This window comes from Simochromis diagramma, unplaced genomic scaffold, assembly GCF_900408965.1.
Source record: "Simochromis diagramma unplaced genomic scaffold, fSimDia1.1 OVJJ01000646.1, whole genome shotgun sequence".
NCBI lineage: Eukaryota > Metazoa > Chordata > Actinopteri > Cichliformes > Cichlidae > Simochromis > Simochromis diagramma.
In genome coordinates, this window is record NW_024387279.1 from 3508378 (window position 1) to 3536014 (window position 27637).

General features: G+C 41.7%; 4 protein-coding genes across 6 annotated transcripts; 2 read left to right on the forward strand and 2 right to left on the reverse strand.

Moving 5' to 3' along the window:
• Positions 1-652: 652 nt before the first annotated feature.
• ghrh (growth hormone releasing hormone) lies at positions 653-4423 on the reverse strand. 2 transcript variants are annotated; one of them, XM_040003114.1, is made up of 7 exons: positions 4376-4423; positions 3186-3263; positions 2875-2962; positions 2098-2202; positions 1161-1265; positions 928-1053; positions 653-831 (listed from the first exon to the last, which is right to left on the reverse strand). In XM_040003114.1, exons 3-7 carry the CDS (start codon positions 2949-2951, stop codon positions 819-821), a joined length of 426 nt encoding a protein of 141 aa, XP_039859048.1. In that variant the 5' UTR covers positions 2952-2962; positions 3186-3263; positions 4376-4423; the 3' UTR covers positions 653-818. The 2 variants fall into 2 exon arrangements, with proteins under 2 accessions (XP_039859048.1, XP_039859047.1); XM_040003113.1 differs by lacking the exon at positions 4376-4423 and adding an exon at positions 3941-4129.
• A 603-nt stretch (positions 4424-5026) lies between these two features.
• LOC120715993 (mitochondrial tRNA methylthiotransferase CDK5RAP1-like) lies at positions 5027-8339 on the forward strand. 2 transcript variants are annotated; one of them, XM_040003332.1, is made up of 5 exons: positions 5027-5499; positions 5578-5681; positions 5766-5800; positions 5888-5988; positions 6077-6266. In XM_040003332.1, the coding sequence occupies exons 1-5, from the start codon at positions 5217-5219 to the stop codon at positions 6250-6252; spliced, it is 699 nt and encodes a 232-aa protein (XP_039859266.1). In that variant the 5' UTR covers positions 5027-5216; the 3' UTR covers positions 6253-6266. The 2 variants fall into 2 exon arrangements, with proteins under 2 accessions (XP_039859266.1, XP_039859267.1); XM_040003333.1 differs by lacking the exon at positions 6077-6266 and adding an exon at positions 7166-8339 and having other exon boundaries at positions 5028-5499.
• Positions 8340-11878: 3539 nt separating this feature from the next.
• Positions 11879-13981, reverse strand: LOC120715778 (trichohyalin-like). Its single transcript, XM_040002903.1, has 3 exons — positions 12904-13981; positions 12145-12242; positions 11879-12022 (listed from the first exon to the last, which is right to left on the reverse strand). Exons 1-3 carry the CDS (start codon positions 13979-13981, stop codon positions 11879-11881), a joined length of 1320 nt encoding a protein of 439 aa, XP_039858837.1.
• A 7285-nt stretch (positions 13982-21266) lies between these two features.
• On the forward strand, positions 21267-27317 carry cdk5rap1 (CDK5 regulatory subunit associated protein 1). Its single transcript, XM_040003158.1, has 13 exons — positions 21267-22073; positions 22152-22255; positions 22340-22374; positions 22462-22562; positions 22651-22861; positions 22949-23069; positions 24485-24715; positions 24804-24901; positions 24999-25054; positions 25335-25465; positions 25564-25713; positions 26489-26629; positions 27000-27317. Exons 1-13 carry the CDS (start codon positions 21788-21790, stop codon positions 27129-27131), a joined length of 1797 nt encoding a protein of 598 aa, XP_039859092.1. The 5' UTR covers positions 21267-21787; the 3' UTR covers positions 27132-27317.
• Positions 27318-27637: the final 320 nt, after the last annotated feature.

The following is a 27637-nucleotide window of genomic DNA, read 5'->3' on the forward strand; positions in this document are numbered from 1 at the left end:
TTTTTTTAATCAGTCTTCACACAAGATAAAAACGGTTCACCTTCCCAGAGTTAAGGTGCTCCGTGGTACCTATGGAGGGATCTTTGAAGGTGTTTCACACTCAGTGAAGTTGTGTAGTCTATAAAGCGTGCCCATGATGGCCACAGTAGACAATTACAGGCTAATGCCAGCACATACTGTAGTGTAACAGGTACAGAACACAGCAGAATGACATCCAGTTAATCTGCAGTGTTTGAAGAGTCGCATTAGGCAGCAAAAGCTACTAGTTGCATGTGACTACAGCAAGACTTCTTTTTAAACTCATAAAATATATTATTGCTTCAAATATGTACTTCATTTCCATACAAGCTTTCTAAATATCACATCTTTTGTCTCGTGAAACATCTTGAAATGTTAAAGAAAAGGTGCAGATGTACAGTAACATCAACGCGCACGGCCATTTAACAGGCCATCAAGGCCGCATCTGTTAATCATAGCAGGAAACCTGTAACACAGAGTTGGCATTTATAATGCAGACATGGCCCTGAAGACACATTCTTGAGACAATCCTCACATAAGATACACAATCAGAAAGCCACTGAAGGGTTTTTTAATGAAATCTGGTCACATAGTTTGATTTGGGTGTTTGAATAACCCAACCCCCCCCCTCGCCCACACACACACACGCACACACACACATATACACACAATGATAAGCTAGGCTGTAGGATTTCCTCACAACTTTTAATGTGAATATATAAGACGATTTCTTTTCTTTGAAGGACACCTTCAAACAAATAAAAGATGGTTAAAAAAATGTGATGATAAAGCTTTCCTCCTCAACTCAGCAGTCTGTAAAGAGAAAAGATTCAGTTTAGTGAATCTGCAGTTGTGGGAAAAGCCAAAGTCTGAATGTTTAGGCTTTTTAAAGATTGGAGACGTGTATACCTGTGTCTCAGGACATTCCCGTGCACCCCCCTGTATCTCTGATTTCTCTGTATGGCTGTGAGGTCTTCCTTGTATGTCCCCTCATAGATATCTGACTGACGTTTCATGTAGCTCTCACTTCCATCCCTGTGGGGAAAAAACAAACAAACCCCACAATAATTCCTCTTTCACTGGCTATTTGTACTGGTAACCCACACACATTGGAGCGATTTCATTCCACTTGTGTTACCTACCCCAGCCGTTTGCCCATGATTGTCTGAAGGAACTTTCTGGCAGAGATTTGGCCCAGGACTTTCCTGTAGCTGTTTGTAAAGATGGCATCAGCGTGGCGCCCTAAGCTGGAATCAGAAATGGGGACAGTTTGCATCAGTTCAGTCAGTGTAAGCAGAAAATAAAGTAAACTGCAGTGCAGCGGCAGGATTTATCTGGGAGCTGGCCAGCGGTCGATTTACAATTTGCTCACATCTTTTTATGCATCCACACTAAAGGAACAAAGGAAGTTCAAAGTATTAAGACACATTTAGTAAAACTTTAAAATACGGCCTGCAACTAAAGGTGTAAGTACTCTGTAATCAAATGGAATTTCAACATATTTGCTTTGAAATTACAATGTAGTCATGGTTACCTATAAATATTTAAAGGTAAGTACACCAAAATAAGAAAGTAACAAGTGAAGTTTTTACAGGAAACAAAGAAATATACTGTAATGACAAGTGCATGTTCACTGCACAATCAATTTTAAGTAATGTGCAATGAAATCATAATATTGTAGAAAAACAATATTTCCCCATCTTACATTAGAAATATGTTATATTTGCAGCACGGGCTGTATTATGGGGTGGATCGATCTTAGCCACATTTCATAATTAATTCATAAATGAATGATGCCAAAACTTTATGCACTATTTTAATAAAATGTAGCTAAAAGGCTATAGGTCAAAATATAAAGATTTAGGTCCAGCATAGACTATCTGTAGTCCAATGTTTGCTTGCATTGTATTCAGCTGCGTGTATTTTTTTGACATATCTTTGAAAATGATGTACCTTCTAATAAATCAAGAATCCCCATTAAAAACTGTGTAAATGATCCAGTCTGACTGGGACGTTTCATTAGCTGAGCCTTTGAGCCATATTTTACATCAGCCACTCAGACCATATTAACATACGGACCGCAACTCTGCTGGCTCCCTGGGAGGACGTGCGTCTTCCTCCTGCTGCTCTGCTGGATTCTTTAGTGAAGATGTCATCAGGATAGATGTATCCCTCTGGCCGAACCTGAGAAACATCCCCATGAACTATATGAATGCAGAACATCTTAAATGCCATTATTCAAACATAGCCCTTTATCTAGCAAGAACGATGATTTCATAGAAGTGCAGAGTCTTTGTAAAGATGACAGATTTAAAAGAAAAGAAAATATCATCAGTCTGCAAAATGCTTTAGCGCGTGAAAAATTACATCTGCAGCTTTGGTACACGACACTGTGACGATGATGCCTCGTAAACGTAACGCGGTGACTAATCCAGACTTCTTGACCCTTTTTAGCAGAAGTACAGAGGACACAGCTATGACATGTAAAGTAAAGAGTCAACTGTTAGATGAGCTTCGACACGACCATTTTTCTAATCCTGACAGAGATCAAATATGTTATATTTAATGTTTAATTCAGATTTTGAATATTAAGAAAATTTTCTATGTCACTTGGTAAGGTTTCCAAACATTTCAGCTAAATGATGCATATATAGTGCATATTGGTGTGATTTGCCATGAGTTTACAAAAAATGTTCCCTTTGTGTAATCATCCAATGCTGTCATTGATCGGCATTCCCAAAGCTGAACGGCTGAACTAAGCAAAGGGTTTACGTAACTTTCAAAATATGCCTAAACCTCAGTAAAAATGGAAATGAACAACACCTAATGAATTTGAGTGATTTTGTCAGGACTTACCTAATGGATGGGTAGAGTGGGGAGCCTGACAAAGTCATGATCAGGCAGCAAAGCAGCAGTGCAGCTTTCTCCATCATCACAGCTAGTCCTGGAGAAGAGTGGATAGCCAGAACAAATGACAGGAGTAGAAATTACATTAGAAAAAACGCTGAAACCACAGTTTCCCAGACCAGCCTCATCGCTCTGCACAAGGAACTGAAGTTGAGGCAGGCAGAGATGTATAACGTGACAGGAAATATCATGATTTTAAGAATAAATAATACATTTATACAAACATGGATATCAAATTCAGAGTGTTTTTTCTAAGTTACCTTGATTTTTTTTTCTTGGTAAGAATCCTGAGTGCCTCTGCAGTTTTATTCCGCACCTTCCACTCTCATGATGTCTCACTTCCAGGAAAGAACGAACAAAAGAAAACACTGGAACAGTACTGTTTCTCATCCCAGAGTTCATGCTCACTTTATACTGAACCTGTGGCTCCAGTCACGCCTACATCACACATGATTCTCTCTCTCTCTCTCTCTCTCTGTCTGTGTGTGGGGGCATATTCACTTAATCATATGAGAAGTTGCTTTCTCTCATCACCGTTTGTTCTTCTTCTTTAAAAACCAAAAACAAAAACTTTATTGAATATTTTTATAAGATCAAGACCTCGATTAATGTAAATAATAAAACAAGCAAACGAATAAACAAACAAAAACCATTAACGGTTTTTATTTTTTTTCATGCGCCACTCTCATCTCGACCTCAGCTGAGTTTTGGACAATAACCTAACGACATAAATCCGTCTCTCACCATCAATAACCCGATTCTGTAAATGTTAATTTTCCCTTCAAAGCTTTGTCGCACATACGGAACCATAGTTTAGAATAAGGAGATTATGACGACGGACCGTGAAGATGGACGTACAGTGACATTTTTGTCTAACGGACATTACGGACTTCTCGAGGATTGTAGTCTGACATTTAATTACCTTATTAACACACCGGATAAGCGCCTGAATTGACTTAAAGATAAAAACTATTTACCTCTTTTCGAGCTTCCTCTATGTTTGAAACAAACTTACTAGTATGTAGCAGCACTTCACAAGAGTGACACGTTTTTCCGGGTTTCATTAGCGTCAGGTACTTGAAACAGGGAGTGACTCCTCTTGATACTAAGACATCTTTGGCTCCACATGATATCTGTACCTGAGTGACAATTCGCTCGAGATCAGAGATGGGCAGTAACGCGTTACTGTAATCTGATTACTTTTTTCGAGTAACGCGTAAAGTAAGGGATTACTATTGCAAAAACGGTAATTAGATTACCGTTACTTTCCCGTAGGAACGCTGCGTTACTGCGTTACTAAAACCGTGATTTTTTGCGAGAATGTCTCATGACAGTGACGTAAGCGAGTGCGCCGTTAGTGACAACAGCTGTGTGCAGATCAACAATGGATCACATATCGATTGTGGGAGAGAGTATGAGCGTGCAGCGTTTAAAGCCTGGAAGTACTGACCTTACTTTGAGTTTGATTCCATATAAAGTGACAAAAACATTAGTGTCCATCGTGCGTGGGAAGAAAACTTCTTTTTACAGCGAAAAAAACCCCTAAACTTCACTCGCGGATTCTTCAACTGACCGTGGCACACCTGCACCAGGGTAAACCTCCGCCTACCGCAGTCCTGCTTTACAGGTGAAAATAGAGCAACAGGACCGCTGAGTCTTTGACTTTATTTATGTTCTGCTGTGTTTTACTTGCATCTATTTGAAAGAGTGAGTGTAAACACAAAAAATATTTTATTTTATGTGCTGGAATGTGCGGAAAATAGGTTTAAATGTTAAACTAATTTATTCAACTCAGAGAATGTTGCATATAATTAAATTTTTGCTTGATGCATAAAGTTAAAAGATTAAAACTGATAAAACAAGTTTAAAAAAAAGAGACTTTTCCATTTGATTACATTTTGTATGATGATGATGATTTGATGATGCAGAAAAAGTAGAATTGGGCTGAAAGGTCTATCACTTTATCACCTCTTCAGGTTGTAAATCGTGTTTTTAAAAAGTAACTAAGTAATTAATTACTTTTGAAAATAAGTAATCAGTAAAGTAATGGGATTACTTTTTTGGGGGAAGTAATCAGTAATTAGTTACTGATTACTTTTTCCAAGTAACTTGACCAACACTGCTCGAGGTAGTTAGCACTCGTGCTGTATCTTACTGAGTAAAAAGGGACTTTTGACACTATGTTAGTTTTTAGGTTGCGGCAAAAGTAGCTAACTAAAATACATAGTCGCTCATTTCCAGATACACCCGATAGGGAATTACGAAGCCTTTGCTCTTGTGGTTAGCTAAGCATGGAGTACCTCAGGACTTTAAAACCCATATTTACAGTAACCCAACACTGGCCACCTCTCAGCTGCATCCAGGCTAGATACTGTTCTAGACTGGCTAGCGCTGTTAACACTGTGAGAGAAAAAAAGACTGTAGACAAGTTCAAGAGTCGGCTATCATCTGGTCCAAGTTTTCAGGATTTCGTTAAAGGGCTTCCAGCTAACAGGAGCCGTGCTGCAGATGAAGAACCCTCAGAAAAGCATGACTATCTCTCTGAAGGCTTGTTGATGGGAAACTCAAGGAAAGGTCGGTGAAAGCCATTTGTTTACTTAGCTATGAATGCTTGTGGTGATGCTAAAGGGGTTCTTTGGCTTATTGTTGCAGTTTATTTTGAAACCTATGGATGTCAAATGAATGTGAATGACACAGAGATAGCCTGGTCCATACTGCAGAAGAAGGGCTATCAGCGCACAGCTCATCTAAGCGAGGTACAGCTGACTTCTGGTTTTATTTTATGAATCTAGCAGAAGTAACTTTAATGCAGTTTGTTTAAAATGTGCGTGTACTTGCAGGCAGATGTTGTTCTTCTGGTAACGTGCTCTGTAAGGTAGGAGCAAAGATCAAACTCATGAAAAGTTTTGAAATTGAGTGCTAGGTGATGGCAGCTTTGCAACCTAATCTCTTTTCTTAACAGAGAAAAGGCTGAGCAAACAATATGGAATAGACTGCAACAACTAACAGCTATGAAGAGGAAACGATTAAAGACCCACACACCAATGAAAATTGGAATTTTAGGTGAGTAAGCTCTCATGCACCATCTCTCATGCTCCATCAGATGATGGAGATCACATTAAGGGTACGTTCATGGGTGTGTTTGTCTCAGGCTGTATGGCGGAGAGGCTGAAGATGGAGCTTCTGGAGCGAGAGAAGCTCGTAGATGTCCTCGCCGGTCCAGATGCATACCGGGACCTTCCGCATCTCTTGGCTGTATCTGAATCAGAATCAGAATACTTTATTAATCCCGAAGGAAATTATGGGTTACAGCAGGCAGCACACTAATGTCGCATGCGCGCTTACAAAGGAACCTTCTGACCGAACTTTACACAAACATCACATTGGGAAGACATGTCAGAGAGGTAGGCTGATAGGAAAAAACAACGAAAATACATAACATGAGGTGAGAGGAGGAGAAAAAAAACTCCACTCAGACTGAGCTCCTAATGGGAGAACAGTTTGAGAACAGAAAAAAACCCACCCCAGCACAAAAAGCACATGACTGTCAATACACCATAGAAACACAAGACAAGCAACAGGGGTGGGTAAGAGAGAGCCGGTGTGGACAGCGCATCCAGTCCTGCAGCATGTCTGCGCCATCTGCACTGGGAGGGAACAAGCATCGCAGGCGTTTGGAAAGGGAGGGGGGATGAGTGTCTATCAGTGTGTGTGTGTGTGTGTCCAGAGTTCAGCTGAGACAGTGTCCTTCGCCCTGCCAGGCTAAGTAAACAGTCCTCCAGCCAACCCAGGTGGCCTTGCGTAGGATAGGAAGAAACAGTCTATGTTAGTTGGCATAGGTGTGCGTGTTTGTCTCTCTAATAACCCTCCGACAGACTGGCGACCTGTCCAGGGTGTACTTTTGCCCCATGACAGCTGGAATAGACCTTGAATGGAATAAGTGGGAGAAAATGAATGATGTTTATGAACTGTAGTTAATATAGTCAGACAATAAGTTACCGAGCAACAGGCCACAAGTCTTGGTCCAGAAGCATATTCAGATTTAAAGAATAAAATGTTAGCACCGGTGTTTGAAGCAGTATACTGTCAATAAGACTTGAGCAACTGCACACAGCTGGAAACAAATAACTACAGTAGCTAAGTAACATGTTGTTATTGCATCCATTCAGCCATGTATAATTAGTACATCTACATATACATGATTTCTAATGTGGTCCGTGCTGTATGTTGTATGTTGTAGTACAGTGAAATGTCTGACACTGACCATGTCCCAGTACCTGAGAACCCTGGTATGGAGGGGGAGAACGCACCTCTTTGCTGTATTTGTCAGAAACCAGACATCAACTGCTTCATGATGTAAGTATATATCAGTTTTATATTTGCAGTACATGCAATAGGGCTGGGCGCTGTTTGGCATCTGATCTCCTGTAACCTGCGGAGCTAAGCTGTTTTACCAGCTCTACTCTCTGATTTTTCTTTTATAAAAAAACATAATTTGTTTGCAAATGTATTTCAGAAATGTCGACATACATTTTTCAATTAGCAGAAACTTTATGTCAGTAGTGCAAAAACCTGCACTGATCTGACCTCATTTCTTCCTCATCCTGATTCCTCACCTTGGAAGAGAGAGAGAGAGAGAGAGAGAGAGGTATATATGTCTATATATATAGATCTATATATGTATGTCTCTCTATATAGATCTATCTATATATGTATCTCTATCTCTATATGTATCTATATATATGTATCTCTATATATATATGTATCTCTATCTCTATATATGTATCTCTGTGTCATGTCATCAAGTGTGTCATCGAGCCTTTTTTTGTCAGTACTGTACATTAACTCCATGTCTCGGAGATCGCAGCGCATCCCTCTCTTCTTCATGTCCTCTTGTTTCTTCTCTTGGAGGAGTTTTTTATTTTGGCACAGAGCTTGATCAAGCTTTCCTTGGAGCTCCTGGTTCTTTTTGTCCATGCCTTGGCGATTGTTACGCCCCAGTCTAGGGGTACAGGAACGCAACATAAGTTTGAAAAGACTGCCCCGCCCTGGTCCCCAAAACCATACACAGAGGGAAACCAATTCCTTAGTGAATCGTGTTTTATTATCTACACTGCAAAAATGAAGCTCCAGGGTGAACAAAGGCCAAAATAACAAACAAAACAAGCTAAGTCAGGAGGAGGTGCTATCTAAAACCCTATGTGAAATCAAACATCAAACAAAAGACAAGCGCTACACCTAACTCCCTAACTGAAATAAACAGGAGAAAACAGTGCAAGGAAAAACAATACGGCAGCTCACCCCTTCTGTTGCAGTGCTATTTACAATGAAAGCTAATATACACACTATATACAAAACTCAGAAAGGCCGCACAAATCACAGGCACAAAAGTCTCAGGTTTTGGAGGCCAGGGTCAGGTCTGCTGCTGCTGTCAGTGGCTGCCCCGGGACAACTGCTGGTGAGGGATTTGAAGAAGATCACATGGCCAGGGGACCAATCAGCAGCCGTCAGCTCATCCACTCTGGGACCTGCAAAGACTTAAAGGCACAGACAACAACAGCCACCAAAACAGATTATGGACAGGGCCATAACAGCGATCCTGTTGTTTCTCCTCAATAATAGCTTCCATTTGATTTGATTTGATATACCTTTATAAGTCCCACAAGGGGAAATTTCATAAGGCTCCCGACCTATTGCATGCAATGGCGGCGCCATCTTACCCTCCGACCATACATACATACATTACACAAAACATCACATGGGGAAGACAGGTCAGAGAAGTATAACAATGGAAAATGCACCACATGAGGAAAGATAAGGAGAAAAAAATAACTCCCCCCAGACTGAGCTCCAACAGGGAGATCAGTTTGAGAACAGAAAAAAACACCTCTGCACATGAAAAAACTCTTAATACACCAAAGAAACGCATGACAAGCAACAGGGGTGGGTAAAGGGTTAGAGACAGCCGAATTAGACAGTACATCCGGGCCTGCGTGGGCTGGTCTCCTTGATCCACCGTCAGCATCGGAAGGGAATAAGCGTCGAAGGCGTTTGGAATGGGAGGGGGGATGAGTGTGTGCATATCAGTGTATATGTATGTGTGTGCGTGTCCAGAGTTCAGCTGAGACAGTGTCCTTCGCCCTGCTAGGCTAAGTAAACAGTCTTCCAGCCAACCCAGGTGGCCTTGTATGGAATGGGAAGGAACAGACTAAACACAGTCATTATCAGGGTGTTGTTGTTCAGCTCCAGCCTTGAGACCGCAGCTGGCGCCAAAGGGGTATCTGCATAAGTGATGGCGGTTTTTACTTTAGTGTGAACAGCTCATATGAATTTCAAAGCAGTTCTACAGTCCAACACTGGTCTCTCAATCTCCCGTTGGAGAGCTGCGAGCTTCACCCCATACTTGCGTTCTGTGATGTTGTCATTTCTTGTGCTCAAGGAGCCGGTTTCTGAGAACTCACAACAGTGTGCCTCCCCGAGATGTCATCCAATTTGCGCTCAGAGATGTTATTCCGAGCTAGCCCTTCCGAGATGTAATCCAGTCTGCAGTCAGAGATGTTGTTCTGAGTATTCACGGCAGCCGTAGCCTTTCCAAGATCTTATCCGTGCTGCACTCAATGAGCCCATTTTGAGAAACTCACGCCTCTTCCCATCGTTTCAATCCCAGCAGGCAGCCTTGTGGGGGTTTGAACAGCTGGTTTTGCTTCCTTAATTCTTCGATAAGTCAGGGCCAAGCCAGCTCCGATCAGCCAGAACCCTGTTACCATGGTTCCGAATAGGTAGATATCTTCAGCACTCAGGCTCACCCAAGCCCAAACTTCTCGTTGAGAAAGGGGTGTCAATTGCATTTAGGGACCAGTTGATCAAATCCATAATTCCTCTTTTAGGTTTTAGAGAACAGACTGTGAGAGAGTGTTCCAGGGAAAAGTAATACAAAAAACACGAGACTAAACAAGGACATAAGAGGCTAAGCAGGGAAGCTAAGGGAGAGGAGGAGGAGGAGAGGAGAAAAGTGCGACCGCCTTAGTCAAGAGCAAGAGCCTCTTGAAACTGGTATGACAACTTTTTTAATTCAGCGCTCTTTCGCTCATTTTCCTCCATCAAGAACTTAATCTTCTCTGTGTTCGTGAGCATTTCATCCTCCATTTCTTCCAGACGCTTTTCCAGACAGGTGACATGTCCAGGGTGTACTTTTGCCCTATGACAGCTGGAATACAACCTGAATAAAATAAGTAGGAGAAAATGAATGATGTTTATGAACTGTAGTTAATATAGTCAGACAATAAGTTACCGAGCAACAGGCCACAAGTCTTGGTGCAGAATCATACTAAGATTTAAAAAATAAAATGTTGGCACTGGTGTTTGAAACAGTATACTGTCAGTAAGACTGGAGCAACTGCACACATCTGGAAACTAATAACTAGAGTAGTTAAGTAACATTTTGTTACTGCATCCATTTAGCCAGGTATAATTAGCATGTCTACATACATGTCGTTTCTAATGTGGTCCTATGTGGTATGTTGTAGGACAGTGAAGTGTCTGACACTGACCATGTACCAGTGCCTGAGAACACTGGTATGGAGGGGGAGAACGCACCTCTTTGCTGTATTTGTCGGAAACCAGACATCAACTGCTTCATGATGTAAGTATATATCAGTTTTATATTTGCAGTACATGCAGTAGGGGTGGGCGCTAGCTTCAGCAATGTTATCAGAGATTTTTATAAAAAAATGAAGATCTTCTATTTCGAGAAAACTACCAATAAGGATATATGCACAGATCTAGAAAACAATACTGTAACATTTTATTGATGCTTGCAGTTTGGAGGAAGCAGTATTTGCAAGTGTAACTAAATTCCAGGCATTTTCCATCCTGCTTTTTTCTAATTGTCAGTGTGAACCAAGGTGTCAGCAGCAGCATTATAGTGCAAAAGTAGTGACCCAGCATAGATCAAATGTAAGCACAAAAGTAGCCAAGGTAGTGTTTTTCCTGGAAATTTTAAGTGATATTACACTGCTGTTTAGTGTCTCGCTAATCTCAGTGTCACCAAAATATCCACCCTACATGTCAAACAATGAGAGAACTTGAAACAGTACCATCACCTAGGAGCTTATGTTAATTAGTGCTAACGTTTTGTTTGCTGGCTAACATTGCTATTATTGTAGTCCCAGTTAAATGACTTTGAATAGCTTTATTTCAAAAGGAACTTTGCAATTTCTCGGCCATTTAGCTGTGTTAACTGTACGTGCTGTGTAGGTCATAAGGCATGCTTGGATCATTTTTATAATCAGCCTCTTATGTCATTGGGTGGAATTCATTTCTGTTCGGGGATTGAATAATTGGTTGATCACACCAGTACTTAACCACCAGATGACAACCCCCTGGTCCCCTCTCTCCTAGCCTCCACCACCCAACAAACAGCCTGTCCTTCCAAGTGTTACTTAGTGTCTTTGTCTGAAAACTTGCATGTATAACCCGATGTGTGTGTCTGGCGCTCGAGCATTTCCGTTGTAAATAGTTGTGAGTAGCTTTGTAAAGTAGCATTTTCGTGCCTTTCTCACTGTGTATGTATTGTCCACTGCAGCAGCCTAGTAGTGGTATGAAGCCCTTTCTGCTGACTCAGTTTTCTCTTTTGGTTGGATTTTTTTGTTGTTTTTTTAATCGGGAAGCTTGCGTACCTTTAGGGATTTTCTTTGTTTGTTATTTTTGCATTGCTCACTGGCGATGTAAATAAATGGCTGCATAGCGCTTTTAAAAGTACATTGTTCTTGCTCTTTCTTGGGTGGTGGGTTTGTGTGTGTGTGTGTGTGGGGGGGGGGGCATAACAAAAGCAAACGACATTATCAAGCTTGCAGATGACACCACAGTGGTGGTACTCATCAGGGATGATGATGATGATGCGGCATACAGGGAGGAGGTGCAGCGGCTGGCGCTTTGGTGGCAGGACAAGAATCTATGTCTCAATGTTGACAAGACAAAAGAGGTGATTGTTGACTTTAGGAAAACCGAGGCTGTCCATCTCTCGCTCAGCATTGCTGGTGTCACTGTAGACGGAGTGAAGAGCACCAGATTCCTCAGTGTTCACTTCATAGAGGACCTGTCCTGGACCAGTAACACCAAATCAGTGACAAAAAGAGCTCGGCAGTGACTGCATTTCAAGAGACGACTGAAGAAGGTGCGCCTCCCCAAACCCATCCTTAACACCTTCTACAGGGGTACCATACAGTCTCCTCCTGATGTACGGTCTGCCACATATTTCTGCAGAGCAGTTAAGCTCTGCAGCGCTTCATAGATGTCTCCTCCAGTCGTGTAGCCACCTGGAATAACGTGCAACGTGTCTCTCCAATCAGCTTACAGACTCCTCCTTGTGATGCTGTTATGAAGTCCAGGGTCAGCCAAACACAAAATACAGACGAGTCCTTGGTCCCCAGACCGTGACAACGACAGTTCATTCTTGAATGAAGACACTAATCAGACAGTTGTAAAATGTAGCCAATTGTGTTTATTAAAATATGGAGGAAATGGAAGGGGGGGGGGGGGGTTGTAGAGAAGAGGGTAATGGAAAGGGATAGAAAGGAGCAAAGAGAAAGAGGAGAGAAAACCCCAACAATCCCCTCTGAGCAAGCACTATGCGGAGAGGGGAAAATTAAGCTGGAGCAGAGGTGGAGGAAGACGAGGTGACATCAGCAGTAGTAAAAGCAGGAGTGTCCCTCCTCCGGAAGAAGCAGAAGCGTTTTTTCTTCTTTTGCAGCAGCTTTTCGACGAGCACTTTTTTTGCTAGGATCAGGGTACTCAGCTCATCGATTGTTTCTCTATTTTGCTGCTCAAGTGTCTTGCACGTTTTCTCCACTGCTTCTAATTTGGCGTCTTTTTCGTCCAGCCTTTCTTTCAGTTGTTTAGATGTTGCCTCCTCTTTTTCCTTTTCTGCTGCCAGTTCTGTTGTTTTGTTTTTCATTTTGTTATAAAGTTCTTGCAGGCTTTTGTTTTTCCTCTCAAAGTCCTGGAGAAGAAGTTTCTCTTCTTTCTGCTTTATGACCAGCTGTTCTTTCTCTTCAAAGATTTCTTGATATTTTTGCAGAGCTTCGTCAAGCTTTCCTTGCAAGCCTTCGCTGTGTTTCTTAGCGCTCTGAAGCTTGCAGTCCATTTCTTTTTCTTTGATCTCCTGTTGCTTTTTTGCTTGAAGCAACTCCTCAGACTTTTGGAGTGTGTTATTAAGCATTGCCCGCAGCATCCTTTCTTCTCCCTGCATCTGTTGGAGTTGGTACTGTGTGTCTTTCTGCTTCCTTTCCAGCTGTTTTTTGTCTTGGATGATTTCTTCATTTTTTTGCAGCGCTTCGTCAAGCTTTCCTTGCAAGTCTTGGTGTTTTTTCTTGGTGGTCTGAAGCTTGAAATCCATTTCTTGTTGTTGGATCTCATGTTGCCTTTTCTCTTGCAGCAACTCCTCATAGTTGTGCAGTGTCTTATCAAGCCTTGCCTGCAGCATCCTGTCTTTTTCCTGTATTTGTTGGAGTTGGCACTCCATGTCTTTCTGCTTGCAAGCCATTTCTTTTTGCTTGATCTCATGTTGCCTCTTCTCTTGACGAAGATCTTCATTTGCTTTCAGTTGGTAATCAAGCCTTGCTTTTAGCACTCTGTGTTGTATCTCCGTGTTTTGGAGTTGAAACTTCATGTCTTTCTGCTTTCTGTCCTCTTGTTTCTTCTGCTGGAGGATTTCTGTATTTTTTTGCAGAGCTTCATCAAGCTTTGCTTGGAGCTCTTGGATCTTTTTGTCCTTATCTAGGAGTTCCCATTGTTTCTCATCAATAACAGCTTCCTTATCTTGAAGCTGGTAGGACAGCTTTTTAAATTCGGCGCTCTTTTTCTCATTTTCTTGTGTCAATAACACAATCTTCTCTCTGTTGACGAGATTTTCATTCTCTAATTCTTTCAAGCGCTTGTCCTCTACTTCTACCTGTTCACACCAAGGAAGAGAGGAGAGGTAAGGGTCTAGTGGTTGATCCCAGGGAAGAGCGTAGGGGTCAACTTCTTGTCCGTTTGGATCTTCTCTTTGAGACATGTTGAGGTCTGGATGCACTGACTTTGCAAAGGATCCAAAAGTTTTTGACCAAAAGCTCCTTTGACCAAAAGTTTTGAAATGCTTCTCTGGCGAAGATTCGAATGCTGCGAACTTAAATGCTGCCAATAACGGACTAAAAGTGGTTGCTTTTCACCCCTATTTATGGGTTTTAAGGATCAAAGGATCAAAGGATCAGATTGGTGATATGATTCTAAATGTGTGTGACATCATCATTCTTTTAGCCAATGAGTGTGTCACAGGACATTTGTGGAAGAGGGCATTTTTTAAATTGGACAAATGATCAGTAAAGTTTCAATCTCTGTTATTTACCATAGAGTCTGCACAGTATGGTCACATATTAAAACTGAAGAATATGTTGTACTTGTTGTAGTGTTTCATCATGGGTCCAGTTTTTACCCAGGTGCTCAAAGCCCTTCTTTACCCTCATGTAACACAACAGTCATTTCCAACCACTGTTTCCTGTTCCTGTCACTCAAACAAACAGGCGACAAACATCTTCTATAAACTGGAATCATTTCAGTTTATCGGATTAGAAAACATCTAATCTAGCGTTGATATTACACTGCTGTTTAGTGTCTCGCTAATCTCAGTGTCACCAAAATATCCGCCCTACATGTCAAACAATGAGAGAACTTGAAACAGTACCATCACCTAGGAGCTTATGTTAATTAGTGCTAACGTTTTGTTTGCTGGCTAACATTGCTATTATTGTAGTCCCAGTTAAATGACTTTGAATAGCTTTATTTCAAAAGGAACTTTGCAATTTCTCGGCCATTTAGCTGTGTTAACTGTACGTGCTGTGTAGGTCATAAGGCATGCTTGGATCATTTTTATAATCAGCCTCTTATGTCATTGGGTGGAATTCATTTCTGTTCGGGGATTGAATAATTGGTTGATCACACCAGTACTTAACCACCAGATGACAACCCCCTGGTCCCCTCTCTCCTAGCCTCCACCACCCAACAAACAGCCTGTCCTTCCAAGTGTTACTTAGTGTCTTTGTCTGAAAACTTGCATGTATAACCCGATGTGTGTCTGGCGCTCGAGCATTTCCGTTGTAAATAGTTGTGAGTAGCTTTGTAAAGTAGCATTTTCGTGCCTTTCTCACTGTGTATGTATTGTCCACTGCAGCAGCCTAGTAGTGGTATGAAGCTCTTTCTGCTGACTCAGTTTTCTCTTTTGGTTGGATTTTTTTGTTGTTTTTTTTAATCGGGAAGCTTGCGTACCTTTAGGGATTTTCTTTGTTTGTTATTTTTGCATTGCTCACTGGCGATGTAAATAAATGGCTGCATAGCGCTTTTAAAAGTACATTGTTCTTGCTCTTTCTTGGGTGGTGGGTTTGTGTGTGTGTGTGTGTGTGGGGGGGGGCATAACAAAAGCAAACGACATTATCAAGCTTGCAGATGACACCACAGTGGTGGTACTCATCAGGGATGATGATGATGCGGCATACAGGGAGGAGGTGCAGCGGCTGGCGCTTTGGTGGCAGGACAAGAATCTATGTCTCAATGTTGACAAGACAAAAGAGGTGATTGTTGACTTTAGGAAAACCGAGGCTGTCCATCTCTCGCTCAGCATTGCTGGTGTCACTGTAGACGGAGTGAAGAGCACCAGATTCCTCAGTGTTCACTTCATAGAGGACCTGTCCTGGACCAGTAACACCAAATCAGTGACAAAAAGAGCTCGGCAGTGACTGCATTTCAAGAGACGACTGAAGAAGGTGCGCCTCCCCAAACCCATCCTTAACACCTTCTACAGGGGTACCATACAGTCTCCTCCTGATGTACGGTCTGCCACATATTTCTGCAGAGCAGTTAAGCTCTGCAGCGCTTCATAGATGTCTCCTCCAGTCGTGTAGCCACCTGGAATAACGTGCAACGTGTCTCTCCAATCAGCTTACAGACTCCTCCTTGTGATGCTGTTATGAAGTCCAGGGTCAGCCAAACACAAAATACAGACGAGTCCTTGGTCCCCAGACCGTGACAACGACAGTTCATTCTTGAATGAAGACACTAATCAGACAGTTGTAAAATGTAGCCAATTGTGTTTATTAAAATATGGAGGAAATGGAAGGGGGGGGGGTTGTAGAGAAGAGGGTAATGGAAAGGGATAGAAAGGAGCAAAGAGAAAGAGGAGAGAAAACCCCAACAATCCCCTCTGAGCAAGCACTATGCGGAGAGGGGAAAATTAAGCTGGAGCAGAGGTGGAGGAAGACGAGGTGACATCAGCAGTAGTAAAAGCAGGAGTGTCCCTCCTCCGGAAGAAGCAGAAGCGTTTTTTCTTCTTTTGCAGCAGCTTTTCGACGAGCACTTTTTTTGCTAGGATCAGGGTACTCAGCTCATCGATTGTTTCTCTATTTTGCTGCTCAAGTGTCTTGCACGTTTTCTCCACTGCTTCTAATTTGGCGTCTTTTTCGTCCAGCCTTTCTTTCAGTTGTTTAGATGTTGCCTCCTCTTTTTCCTTTTCTGCTGCCAGTTCTGTTGTTTTGTTTTTCATTTTGTTATAAAGTTCTTGCAGGCTTTTGTTTTTCCTCTCAAAGTCCTGGAGAAGAAGTTTCTCTTCTTTCTGCTTTATGACCAGCTGTTCTTTCTCTTCAAAGATTTCTTGATATTTTTGCAGAGCTTCGTCAAGCTTTCCTTGCAAGCCTTCGCTGTGTTTCTTAGCGCTCTGAAGCTTGCAGTCCATTTCTTTTTCTTTGATCTCCTGTTGCTTTTTTGCTTGAAGCAACTCCTCAGACTTTTGGAGTGTGTTATTAAGCATTGCCCGCAGCATCCTTTCTTCTCCCTGCATCTGTTGGAGTTGGTACTGTGTGTCTTTCTGCTTCCTTTCCAGCTGTTTTTTGTCTTGGATGATTTCTTCATTTTTTTGCAGCGCTTCGTCAAGCTTTCCTTGCAAGTCTTGGTGTTTTTTCTTGGTGGTCTGAAGCTTGAAATCCATTTCTTGTTGTTGGATCTCATGTTGCCTTTTCTCTTGCAGCAACTCCTCATAGTTGTGCAGTGTCTTATCAAGCCTTGCCTGCAGCATCCTGTCTTTTTCCTGTATTTGTTGGAGTTGGCACTCCATGTCTTTCTGCTTGCAAGCCATTTCTTTTTGCTTGATCTCATGTTGCCTCTTCTCTTGACGAAGATCTTCATTTGCTTTCAGTTGGTAATCAAGCCTTGCTTTTAGCACTCTGTGTTGTATCTCCGTGTTTTGGAGTTGAAACTTCATGTCTTTCTGCTTTCTGTCCTCTTGTTTCTTCTGCTGGAGGATTTCTGTATTTTTTTGCAGAGCTTCATCAAGCTTTGCTTGGAGCTCTTGGATCTTTTTGTCCTTATCTAGGAGTTCCCATTGTTTCTCATCAATAACAGCTTCCTTATCTTGAAGCTGGTAGGACAGCTTTTTAAATTCGGCGCTCTTTTTCTCATTTTCTTGTGTCAATAACACAATCTTCTCTCTGTTGACGAGATTTTCATTCTCTAATTCTTTCAAGCGCTTGTCCTCTACTTCTACCTGTTCACACCAAGGAAGAGAGGAGAGGTAAGGGTCTAGTGGTTGATCCCAGGGAAGAGCGTAGGGGTCAACTTCTTGTCCGTTTGGATCTTCTCTTTGAGACATGTTGAGGTCTGGATGCACTGACTTTGCAAAGGATCCAAAAGTTTTTGACCAAAAGCTCCTTTGACCAAAAGTTTTGAAATGCTTCTCTGGCGAAGATTCGAATGCTGCGAACTTAAATGCTGCCAATAACGGACTAAAAGTGGTTGCTTTTCACCCCTATTTATGGGTTTTAAGGATCAAAGGATCAAAGGATCAGATTGGTGATATGATTCTAAATGTGTGTGACATCATCATTCTTTTAGCCAATGAGTGTGTCACAGGACATTTGTGGAAGAGGGCATTTTTTAAATTGGACAAATTATCAGTAAAGTTTCAATCTCTGTTATTTACCATAGAGTCTGCACAGTATGGTCACATATTAAAACTGAAGAATATGTTGTACTTGTTGTAGTGTTTCATCATGGGTCCAGTTTTTACCCAGGTGCTCAAAGCCCTTCTTTACCCTCATGTAACACAACAGTCATTTCCAACCACTGTTTCCTGTTCCTGTCACTCAAACAAACAGGCGACAAACATCTTCTATAAACTGGAATCATTTCAGTTTATCGGATTAGAAAACATCTAATCTAGCGTTGATATTACACTGCTGTTTAGTGTCTGGCTAATCTCAGTGTCACCAAAATATCCGCCCTACATGTCAAACAATGAGAGAACTTGAAACAGTACCATCACCTAGGAGCTTATGTTAATTAGTGCTAACGTTTTGTTTGCTGGCTAACATTGCTATTATTGTAGTCCCAGTTAAATGACTTTGAATAGCTTTATTTCAAAAGGAACTTTGCAATTTCTCGGCCATTTAGCTGTGTTAACTGTACGTGCTGTGTAGGTCATAAGGCATGCTTGGATCATTTTTATAATCAGCCTCTTATGTCATTGGGTGGAATTCATTTCTGTTCGGGGATTGAATAATTGGTTGATCACACCAGTACTTAACCACCAGATGACAACCCCCTGGTCCCCTCTCTCCTAGCCTCCACCACCCAACAAACAGCCTGTCCTTCCAAGTGTTACTTAGTGTCTTTGTCTGAAAACTTGCATGTATAACCCGATGTGTGTCTGGCGCTCGAGCATTTCCGTTGTAAATAGTTGTGAGTAGCTTTGTAAAGTAGCATTTTCGTGCCTTTCTCACTGTGTATGTATTGTCCACTGCAGCAGCCTAGTAGTGGTATGAAGCCCTTTCTGCTGACTCAGTTTTCTCTTTTGGTTGGATTTTTTTGTTGTTTTTTTTAATCGGGAAGCTTGCGTACCTTTAGGGATTTTCTTTGTTTGTTATTTTTGCATTGCTCACTGGCGATGTAAATAAATGGCTGCATAGCGCTTTTAAAAGTACATTGTTCTTGCTCTTTCTTGGGTGGTGGGTTTGTGTGTGTGTGTGTGTGTGGGGGGGGGGGGGCATAACAAAAGCAAACGACATTATCAAGCTTGCAGATGACACCACAGTGGTGGTACTCATCAGGGATGATGATGATGCGGCATACAGGGAGGAGGTGCAGCGGCTGGCGCTTTGGTGGCAGGACAAGAATCTATGTCTCAATGTTGACAAGACAAAAGAGGTGATTGTTGACTTTAGGAAAACCGAGGCTGTCCATCTCTCGCTCAGCATTGCTGGTGTCACTGTAGACGGAGTGAAGAGCACCAGATTCCTCAGTGTTCACTTCATAGAGGACCTGTCCTGGACCAGTAACACCAAATCAGTGACAAAAAGAGCTCGGCAGTGACTGCATTTCAAGAGACGACTGAAGAAGGTGCGCCTCCCCAAACCCATCCTTAACACCTTCTACAGGGGTACCATACAGAGCACCCTAACCCGCTGCATCACAGTCTGGTATGGAAATTGCCACGCGTCCGACCGCAGAGCTCTCCAGAGGATTGTATGGACCGCTGAGTGCGTTATTGGCAGCTCTCTACCCAGTCTACAGGATATTTGCACCTCACTCTGCATTGGGATAGCCACTAGCATCATGGCTGTCCAACATCAGCCCTCCCACCAACTGTTTACTCCCCTATGCTGCAGAAGACGACTGCGGCATAAGGAGCAAGTCAGCGAGATTGTCCAATAGCGTGAAAACGTGAAAAACTTAAAATGTCAAAAATCTACTTCATAATATAAATATCATTAAATAACTTTAGAAAGACTTCCATTTGACTCTTTACTTTTAATGTTATAAAAAATATATTTTATTTTAAAAATAATCTTAAAATGGTATTCTACAAAATGTGCAGCAATTTACTTTGTTTGTTGTTTGTTCTTTTTAGATGATAGTCTGTGAGACCCAGGAAGACCGTATACCTGCATCTCTACAGTTTCTGTGCACTCCAGCCTCTTCTGTTCCATTTGAGGGGAAGGCAGGGGAAATTATCTCCATGAAAAGAAACAGATTCGGCCATCGCACAGTGGAACAAATTCTTAAATAAAATTTAAAAGGGGTTTCCTTAAATGCATCATGTTTTTAATTTGCAAGTTTATAAGCATTTTCCCTTTGCAGTTCACAATCAATTCTACCCCCAGGTCAAAAACATGTATAAGAAAATTGGCCTAATATAATATTATATATAAACATACCTGTCCAGCTGTCCAGTGATTAATTGCATTAGTACATGGAGGCAGGACCTCACAGCAGAAGCATACTCCATAATCTGTTGTACATTATTACATGTATATTATATGTGTTTTTCAATTACTGTATTTACCGACATCAAGAAGTCACAAGTAAAGAAAGACCACACCGTCACACATGTTTAAACAAGGAAAGTTTATGTATCAAAATTGTTTATTAAACAAATAAACAACATTTTCTTTTCACCCCAAAAAATACATGTTCAAAGCAAGACAACGGTGGCCCAATATCAGACAGAAGTGTGAACTCTACGCTGTAGAGTGGGCAGTCATAATGAAGCAGTTCGTTTCATTTTGGAGCTTCAAGCTGCTCTTCATATTTTTGGCCACCAGATGTGACCAGAGAGGACTGTGTTGAAAAGCTTCGAGTAATGAACCCTTTTTCAATACAAGCTTCAATGCTTCAGAAAGCTTCATTTGGCCATCACTACATTTTTCCCCCAAGCAGTCCGGCTCCTGAACACCATGCTGCTCTCCTCCACACTGGACTCTCTTCTTGGACTACAAAACACTCCCTCTCACTCCCGATACTTGCACTATTCTGTATTGCACTGTTCGTATCTGTCTGTGTATTGTATTTATTTATTCTAATTCTCATTGTTTTCTATTCTTACTCTCTCTGTATTCAAGAACAATAGTGTTGTACTCACTCTTAGTTTATGTTATTAATGTACAGTTGTATGTATGTATATTTAAATTTTTTCATTTTATTTTTACACTGTGCACCTTTGATCCAGGAGGGTGATATTTCGTCCTACTGTATACTTGAGTGTATATTGTTATGTTGACAATAAAACGCTACTTGACTTGAATTAAACTTGTGCATGAATGAATGAATGAGGAAACGCTCGATAGCTCAATCGATTCATGTAAACAATAAAACAAGCAAACAAATAAACACAAATCATTAACTTTTTATTTCATTCGCCGCACTAATCTCGATCTCAACTGAGTTTTGAACAATAACCTACCGACATAAATCCGTCTCTCACCATCAATAACCCAATTCTGTAAATGTTAATTTTCCCTTCAAAGCTTTGTCGCACATACGGAACCATAGTTTAGAATAAGGAGATTATGACGACGGACCGTGAAGATGGACGTACAGTGACATTTTTGTCTAACGGACATTACGGACTTCTCGAGGATTGTAGTCTGACATTTAATTACCTTATTAACACACCGGATAAGCGCCTGAATTGACTTAAAGATAAAAACTATTTACCTCTTTTCGAGCTTCCTCTATGTTTGAAACAAACTTACTAGTATGTAGCAACACTTCACAAGAGTGACACGTTTTTCCGGGTTTCATTAGCGTCAGGTACTTGAAACAGGGAGTGACTCCTCTTGATACTAAGACATCTTTGGCTCCACATGATATCTGTACCTGAATGACAAATCATTCGAGGTAGTTAGCACTCGTGGTGTATCTTACTGAGTAAAAAGAGACTTTTGACACTATGTTAGTTTTTAGGTTGCGGCAAAAGTAGCTAACTAAAATACATAGTCGCTCATTTCCAGATACACCCGATAGGGAATTACGAAGCCTTTGCTGTTGTGGTTAGCTAAGCATGGAGTACCTCAGGACTTTAAAACCTATATTTACAGTAACCCAACACTGGCCACCTCTCAGCCGCATCCAGGCTAGATACTGTTCTAAACTGGCTAGCGCTGTTGACACTGTGAGAGAAAAGAAGAAGACTGTAGACAAGTTCAAGAGTCGGCTATCATCTGGTCCAAGTTTTCAGGATTTCGTTAAAGGGCTTCCAGCTAACAGGAGCCGTGCTGCAGATGAAGAACCCTCAGAAAAGCATGACTATCTCTCTGAAGGCTTGTTGATGGGAAACTCAAGGAAAGGTCGGTGAAAGCCATTTGTTTACTTAGCTTTGAATGTTTGTGGTGATGCTAAAGGGGTTCTTTGGCTTATTGTTGCAGTTTATTTTGAAACCTATGGATGTCAAATGAATGTGAATGACACAGAGATAGCCTGGTCCATACTGCAGAAGAAGGGCTATCAGCGCACAGCTCATCTAAGCGAGGTACAGCTGACTTCTGGTTTTATTTTATGAATCTAGCAGAAGTAACTTTAAAGCAGTTTGTTTAAGATGTGCGTGTACTTGCAGGCAGATGTTGTTCTTCTGGTAACGTGCTCTGTAAGGTAGGAGCAAAGATCAAACTCATGAAAAGTTTTGAAATTTAGTGCTAGGTGATGGCAGCTTTGCAACCTAATCTCTTTTCTTAACAGAGAAAAGGCTGAGCAAACAATATGGAATAGACTGCAACAACTAACAGCTATGAAGAGGAAACGATTAAAGACCCACACACCAATGAAAATTGGAATTTTAGGTGAGTAAGCTCTCATGCACCATCTCTCATGCTCCATCAGATGATGGAGGTCACATTAAGGGTACGTTCATGGGTGTGTTTGTCTCAGGCTGTATGGCGGAGAGGCTGAAGATGGAGCTTCTGGAGCGAGAGAAGCTCGTAGATGTCCTTGCCGGTCCAGATGCATACCGGGACCTTCCGCATCTCTTGGCTGTATCTGATGGAGGTCAGCAGGCGTGCAATGTGCTGCTCTCTTTAGAGGAGACCTATGCTGACGTCATGCCCGTCCACCACGCGCCTCGGGGGCACAGTGCTTTTGTGTATGTTGTTTATCAAATGGTTATTCGCCTTTTCCTGTAACAACGCATCTTCATACTGAATCTGCTGATGGTTTTGTGTACCGGCAGGTCCATCATGCGAGGCTGTGACAACATGTGCAGTTACTGCATTGTTCCCTTCACTCGAGGGAGAGAGAGGAGTCGACCCGTCCGCTCTATCCTGGAGGAAGTTCGTATGCTCTCTGATCAGGTAAGCTGTAACTTCAACCTTAAGGTTGGTTGGAAAAACTCCTGCATTTGTAACCACGCAACAACAGAATAGGAAAAAAACAAAAAAGAAAGTGACTTTGTGTTTGTGTTTTATGATAAATGCAAAATCTATACAACAATAATTTAACATGACTTATGAAACAAACTCAATTCAGTTTTACTTATATAGCACCAAATCACGAGAAGAGTTGCCTCCAAGCACTTTATGTGGTAAGCAAAAGCCCAGACAATAAAACAACACCCCATAAGCACGCACTTGGCAACAGTGGGAAGGAAAAACTCCCTTTTAAACAGGAAGAAACCTCCAGCAGAACCAGGAAGGGACAGCTATCTGCTGTAACTGGTTGGGGTCGAGGGGAGACAAGACTGAAAACATATGCCATGTTCCTTTCAATAAAGGTTGAAACTATTGATTAAGACCATAATCTCATCATGAAAGTGTTTATTGAGGTCATGCAATAAGGAAGTGGATGAAATTCTGTACAACCAGTCATTTATTGATAATAACCCATAAATCATAGACTTCCTGCTATTATAAAAAAGTTTGTAGCTTCTAAGTCTGAAAAATGAAGTTTATGAAAAAGTACATGAAACCTTTAATTCTTATTATGGCCAGCAGGGGGCAACAATGCCTCTTATCGTTAAAAAGATGTATGCATCTATAAGCAGGGGTGCACATAAGTGGTCCGCAGGTGCGCTTGCACTGTCAAAATAAAAGACGCGCACCTGCGGACCACTTATGTGCACCCCTGATTATGAGTCAACTCACCTGATCTGTCACCTCAGCAATTGCGTTACTTGTCAGTCTGAGGTCTCAGTTGTTACAGTATGATGTTCATTCTGTAATTTAAACTGTCCAGTAAAGTAAAAAAGGAGCTAAAGCAGGGTATGCTTTACCGTCTCATTAACAAATCGTTGGGCTGTGAGCTTGGAGCATCCCTCTGTTTCTCAGTCAGATCCACCCCTAACTGGTCTGGTATGGATAAAAGATGCTAATGTGATGACAGTGAAAACCCTAACATTACAGAGACATTATCCCTCTTTTCTACACAGTAAATGCAATCTCCCTCTTGCTCTGAACATAGACTGTTGTACTGAAGGAATCCAAAGCTTGAATATGATTGGTCAGAGAGCTTTCAGTGCCCAAATATCATCCACCTTGTTTATAGATTCTCCAAATTCATATGTAGATGTGTGTTTATACAGTTTGCACTCTATAGGCAGTAGGCGAGTGCTTTAATAATTATGTCTGGTTCTCTGGTGTTGATTTTGATCCTTTTCTTCTGAATTATTCATGTGTCTGACACTGCTGCAAATTTGTCGTCCTTTGAGTTCAGCTCTCTAAAATGAACACTTGAGTGTGCCTGACGAGTGTGTGCTGGGTGCTTCTGTCAGGGTGTGAAGGAGGTGACGCTGCTGGGTCAGAATGTGAACAGCTACAGGGACACGTCAGACGAGCAGTTCTGTGGTTCAGATGCGACCAAGCTCAGCCGTGGCTTTAAGACCGTCTACCAGACAAAGCGGGGGGGTCTGCGCTTCTCTGACCTGCTCGACCAAGTGTCACGCATCGATCCCGACGTGAGGATCAGATTCACATCACCTCACCCCAAGGATTTTCCTGATGAGGTATTTGCTTTAATATGCTTTTCTTCCTTTGGATATTCACCTGGTTCAGTGAGCCCTGCTCACCTGGTCTGTGTGTCGATCTTTACAGGTTTTGCATCTGATTGCGGAGCGAGGGAACGTTTGTAAGCAGATCCACCTCCCAGCCCAGAGTGGAAGCAGCCGGGTCCTTAAAGCAATGCGTCGCGGGTAAGAGATTAGTTCACTAGCATATGACTTTGTGAAATTAAACTTAAACACCACTAATTGTCCTCATAACATGTTGTTTTCCTCCTAATATGTACAGCTACACCAGAGAGGCCTACCTCGATCTTGTGAGGAACATAAAGCAGATCATCCCAGGTACTAAAATCAGGTTTCTCCTTCAATTTGTCACCTGTCTCTGGGTACGATTATTACATTTAAACATTCATTTTACTACCTGAGTATCTTTCACTTGTATGTAGAACGAATGTAAAGAGATCTTGGTATTGTCCATTCATTTTTAACAAAACTTTCTCCTTTTTCCAGGAGAATCCTGAATCTATCTGTAAAATTACAAAATACACTAAGAAATAAGGAAAAGCACCTTCTGTCCTCTTTAACCGCAGTCTGTTTTACATAATTTCTGTTCGTGTGTCAGACGTGAGTCTCAGCAGTGACTTCATCTCAGGCTTCTGTGGTGAAACTGAGGACGACCACCAGCAGACTTTGTCTCTAATCAGAGAGGTGGGCTACAATGTGGGATTCCTTTTTGCTTACAGTATGAGAAAGGTGAGTTCTTCTTACTCTAGAACTCACTTACTTTCTTTTCACCCGTCCTTTAAATGATATGTGATGTAATTGTTTTTCCATGTCTGCCACACATTCAGAAGACGCATGCCTTCCACCGGCTCCAAGATGACGTCCCAGTGGAGGTGAAGCAGCGAAGGCTGGAGGAGTGCATCACCGTGTTCAGAGGAGAAGCTGAAAGGGTCAACGCTGCTCTCATTGGCAGTACACAGCTTGTCCTGGTGGAGGGAGTGAGTAATACACACAGAGTTTACCAGTGTGTTATCAAAATTGTTTTTAAATATATGTTGACCTTCAAATAGCATGATTGCAGGTGGTAGAGCAGTGAACAGTAACTACGTCAGCCACACCCTTGAACCACAGGCCATATGTAAAGGATGGTGTAGCTGTTGTGATGTCACCCATTGGTTTTGGACATTTTGAGCTATATGAGTAAAACACAAACACAAATGTGCACAATTACTGCACAAACTGAAGCACACTTTGTACCTGGTAACAGCCCCATTATATGGCTATTCCATTAAAGAGGCACCAACAGCACATTGTCGACAGGTCCAGTTCATTGAGTTGTATTAGCCCCCTAACTTCAAGCCTTGCCAGTGTCCAAATGTACGTCTGTAAACGATGCATGACAGACCCGACCACATATTTGCACTTGTCGCTACACCTCTTTATTGCGGCTGTCGATTTACATACTCGGCTGCAGCTTTTCAGCTACAGCCTACACACAACAACAACAGGACATAGTTCATGTTTTAAGCCGGCGAGACCACGTCCCACCACAATGACATAGTAAAACAAAGTAACAGACTGTACTCATGTTTTTCAGTGCTGTTTAGTTAGATATTTTGACATTTGTCAAGGTTTGTGGTGGTTTACTTGCTGAGGAACTAAGTTTTTTGGCACTTCATTGTGGGCTTAAGGCCTGGATGTGGCTTCTTGACTGGAACTTAAATTGCTTTGAGTAGAAAGAAACTGAATTGGCTGCTTTTGATTTTTATTCAGGAAAGTAAAAGATCTGCTGAGGACCTGTGTGGAAGAACTGATGGCAATATGAAAGTGATTTTCCCCAAAGAGGACGTTCATGTTCAGCCTACAGCATTCAGCACTGTACCCATCAGTGTTGGAGACTATGTGCTGGTGAAGGTAGGATATAATTGATATAGACGGATGCAACTTTAAAGAATATCTGTTGTCTTCTAAAAAAACACAATTTATATGAGCAAGATGTTTGGCAGATTGAATGAGTGTTAGGCCACTACATGAAATAGTCAAAGCCAAGTTTTAAGGGATCCTTTAGTGAATATATCATGTGTTTATGATGTATCATCATGTCAGCGGTTTAATGTTTCTGCTGTAAGAATTGGTTGATCCAACTTTAAATGCTGGGTACACTGTCACCAGTCAGGAAAGTGACTGAAAAAGTGTTTCGGGAATATTGATTATCTTGAATGTATAAATACGGTTCTTGTATTCAGTCTTTTATTCTCTGGCGTCTTCTTTTGTCTTGTTTTAGATCTTGTCTGCCAACTCCCAGAGCCTGAGAGGTCGAGCTCTCAGTCTCAGCTCCCTGAGAGCCAGAGAAGTGCACTGTAGGACTCCACCTGAGGACCAGCGTGATGAACATGTAGCTCACACTCAACCGTGACTTAAACATGTCACTGATTGATGGACTCGGATGATACCACATCGAACAGACTGCTACGTTTCCTTCATCACGTGTTTGACGTTTTTGACAAATGGAGGATGCTTTCAGGTGGACTGTTGCAACAAGCTGTGAAAGTTTCACTTGTAAACAAACTATGGAAGTTTATTAAAAGCTGTTTGAACGATGCCTGACGGTGTTCTGTGTGATACATAAAGTGGCATTTTTTAAGATCATTGAATCATAAGGAGACACATTGTCTTTTATATGACTTTGTCATTTATTAAGCACTCTAAATTGCCAATGTCTGAACATGCTGTAAGGTAACTTACAAAAAGCAAACAGGGAAGCAAGCGTTAGCTAATATTAGCCGGACGACACCCTAAGGTAAATTCTACAGTCCAATTCTAATCCCAACTAAGGTAAATTCCAACCTGACTTATATGTCAAAATGTAGTCTTGAGAGAAAAAGGTTAATTGCAGGGCTGAAGTAGTAGCTTAGCTTTTTT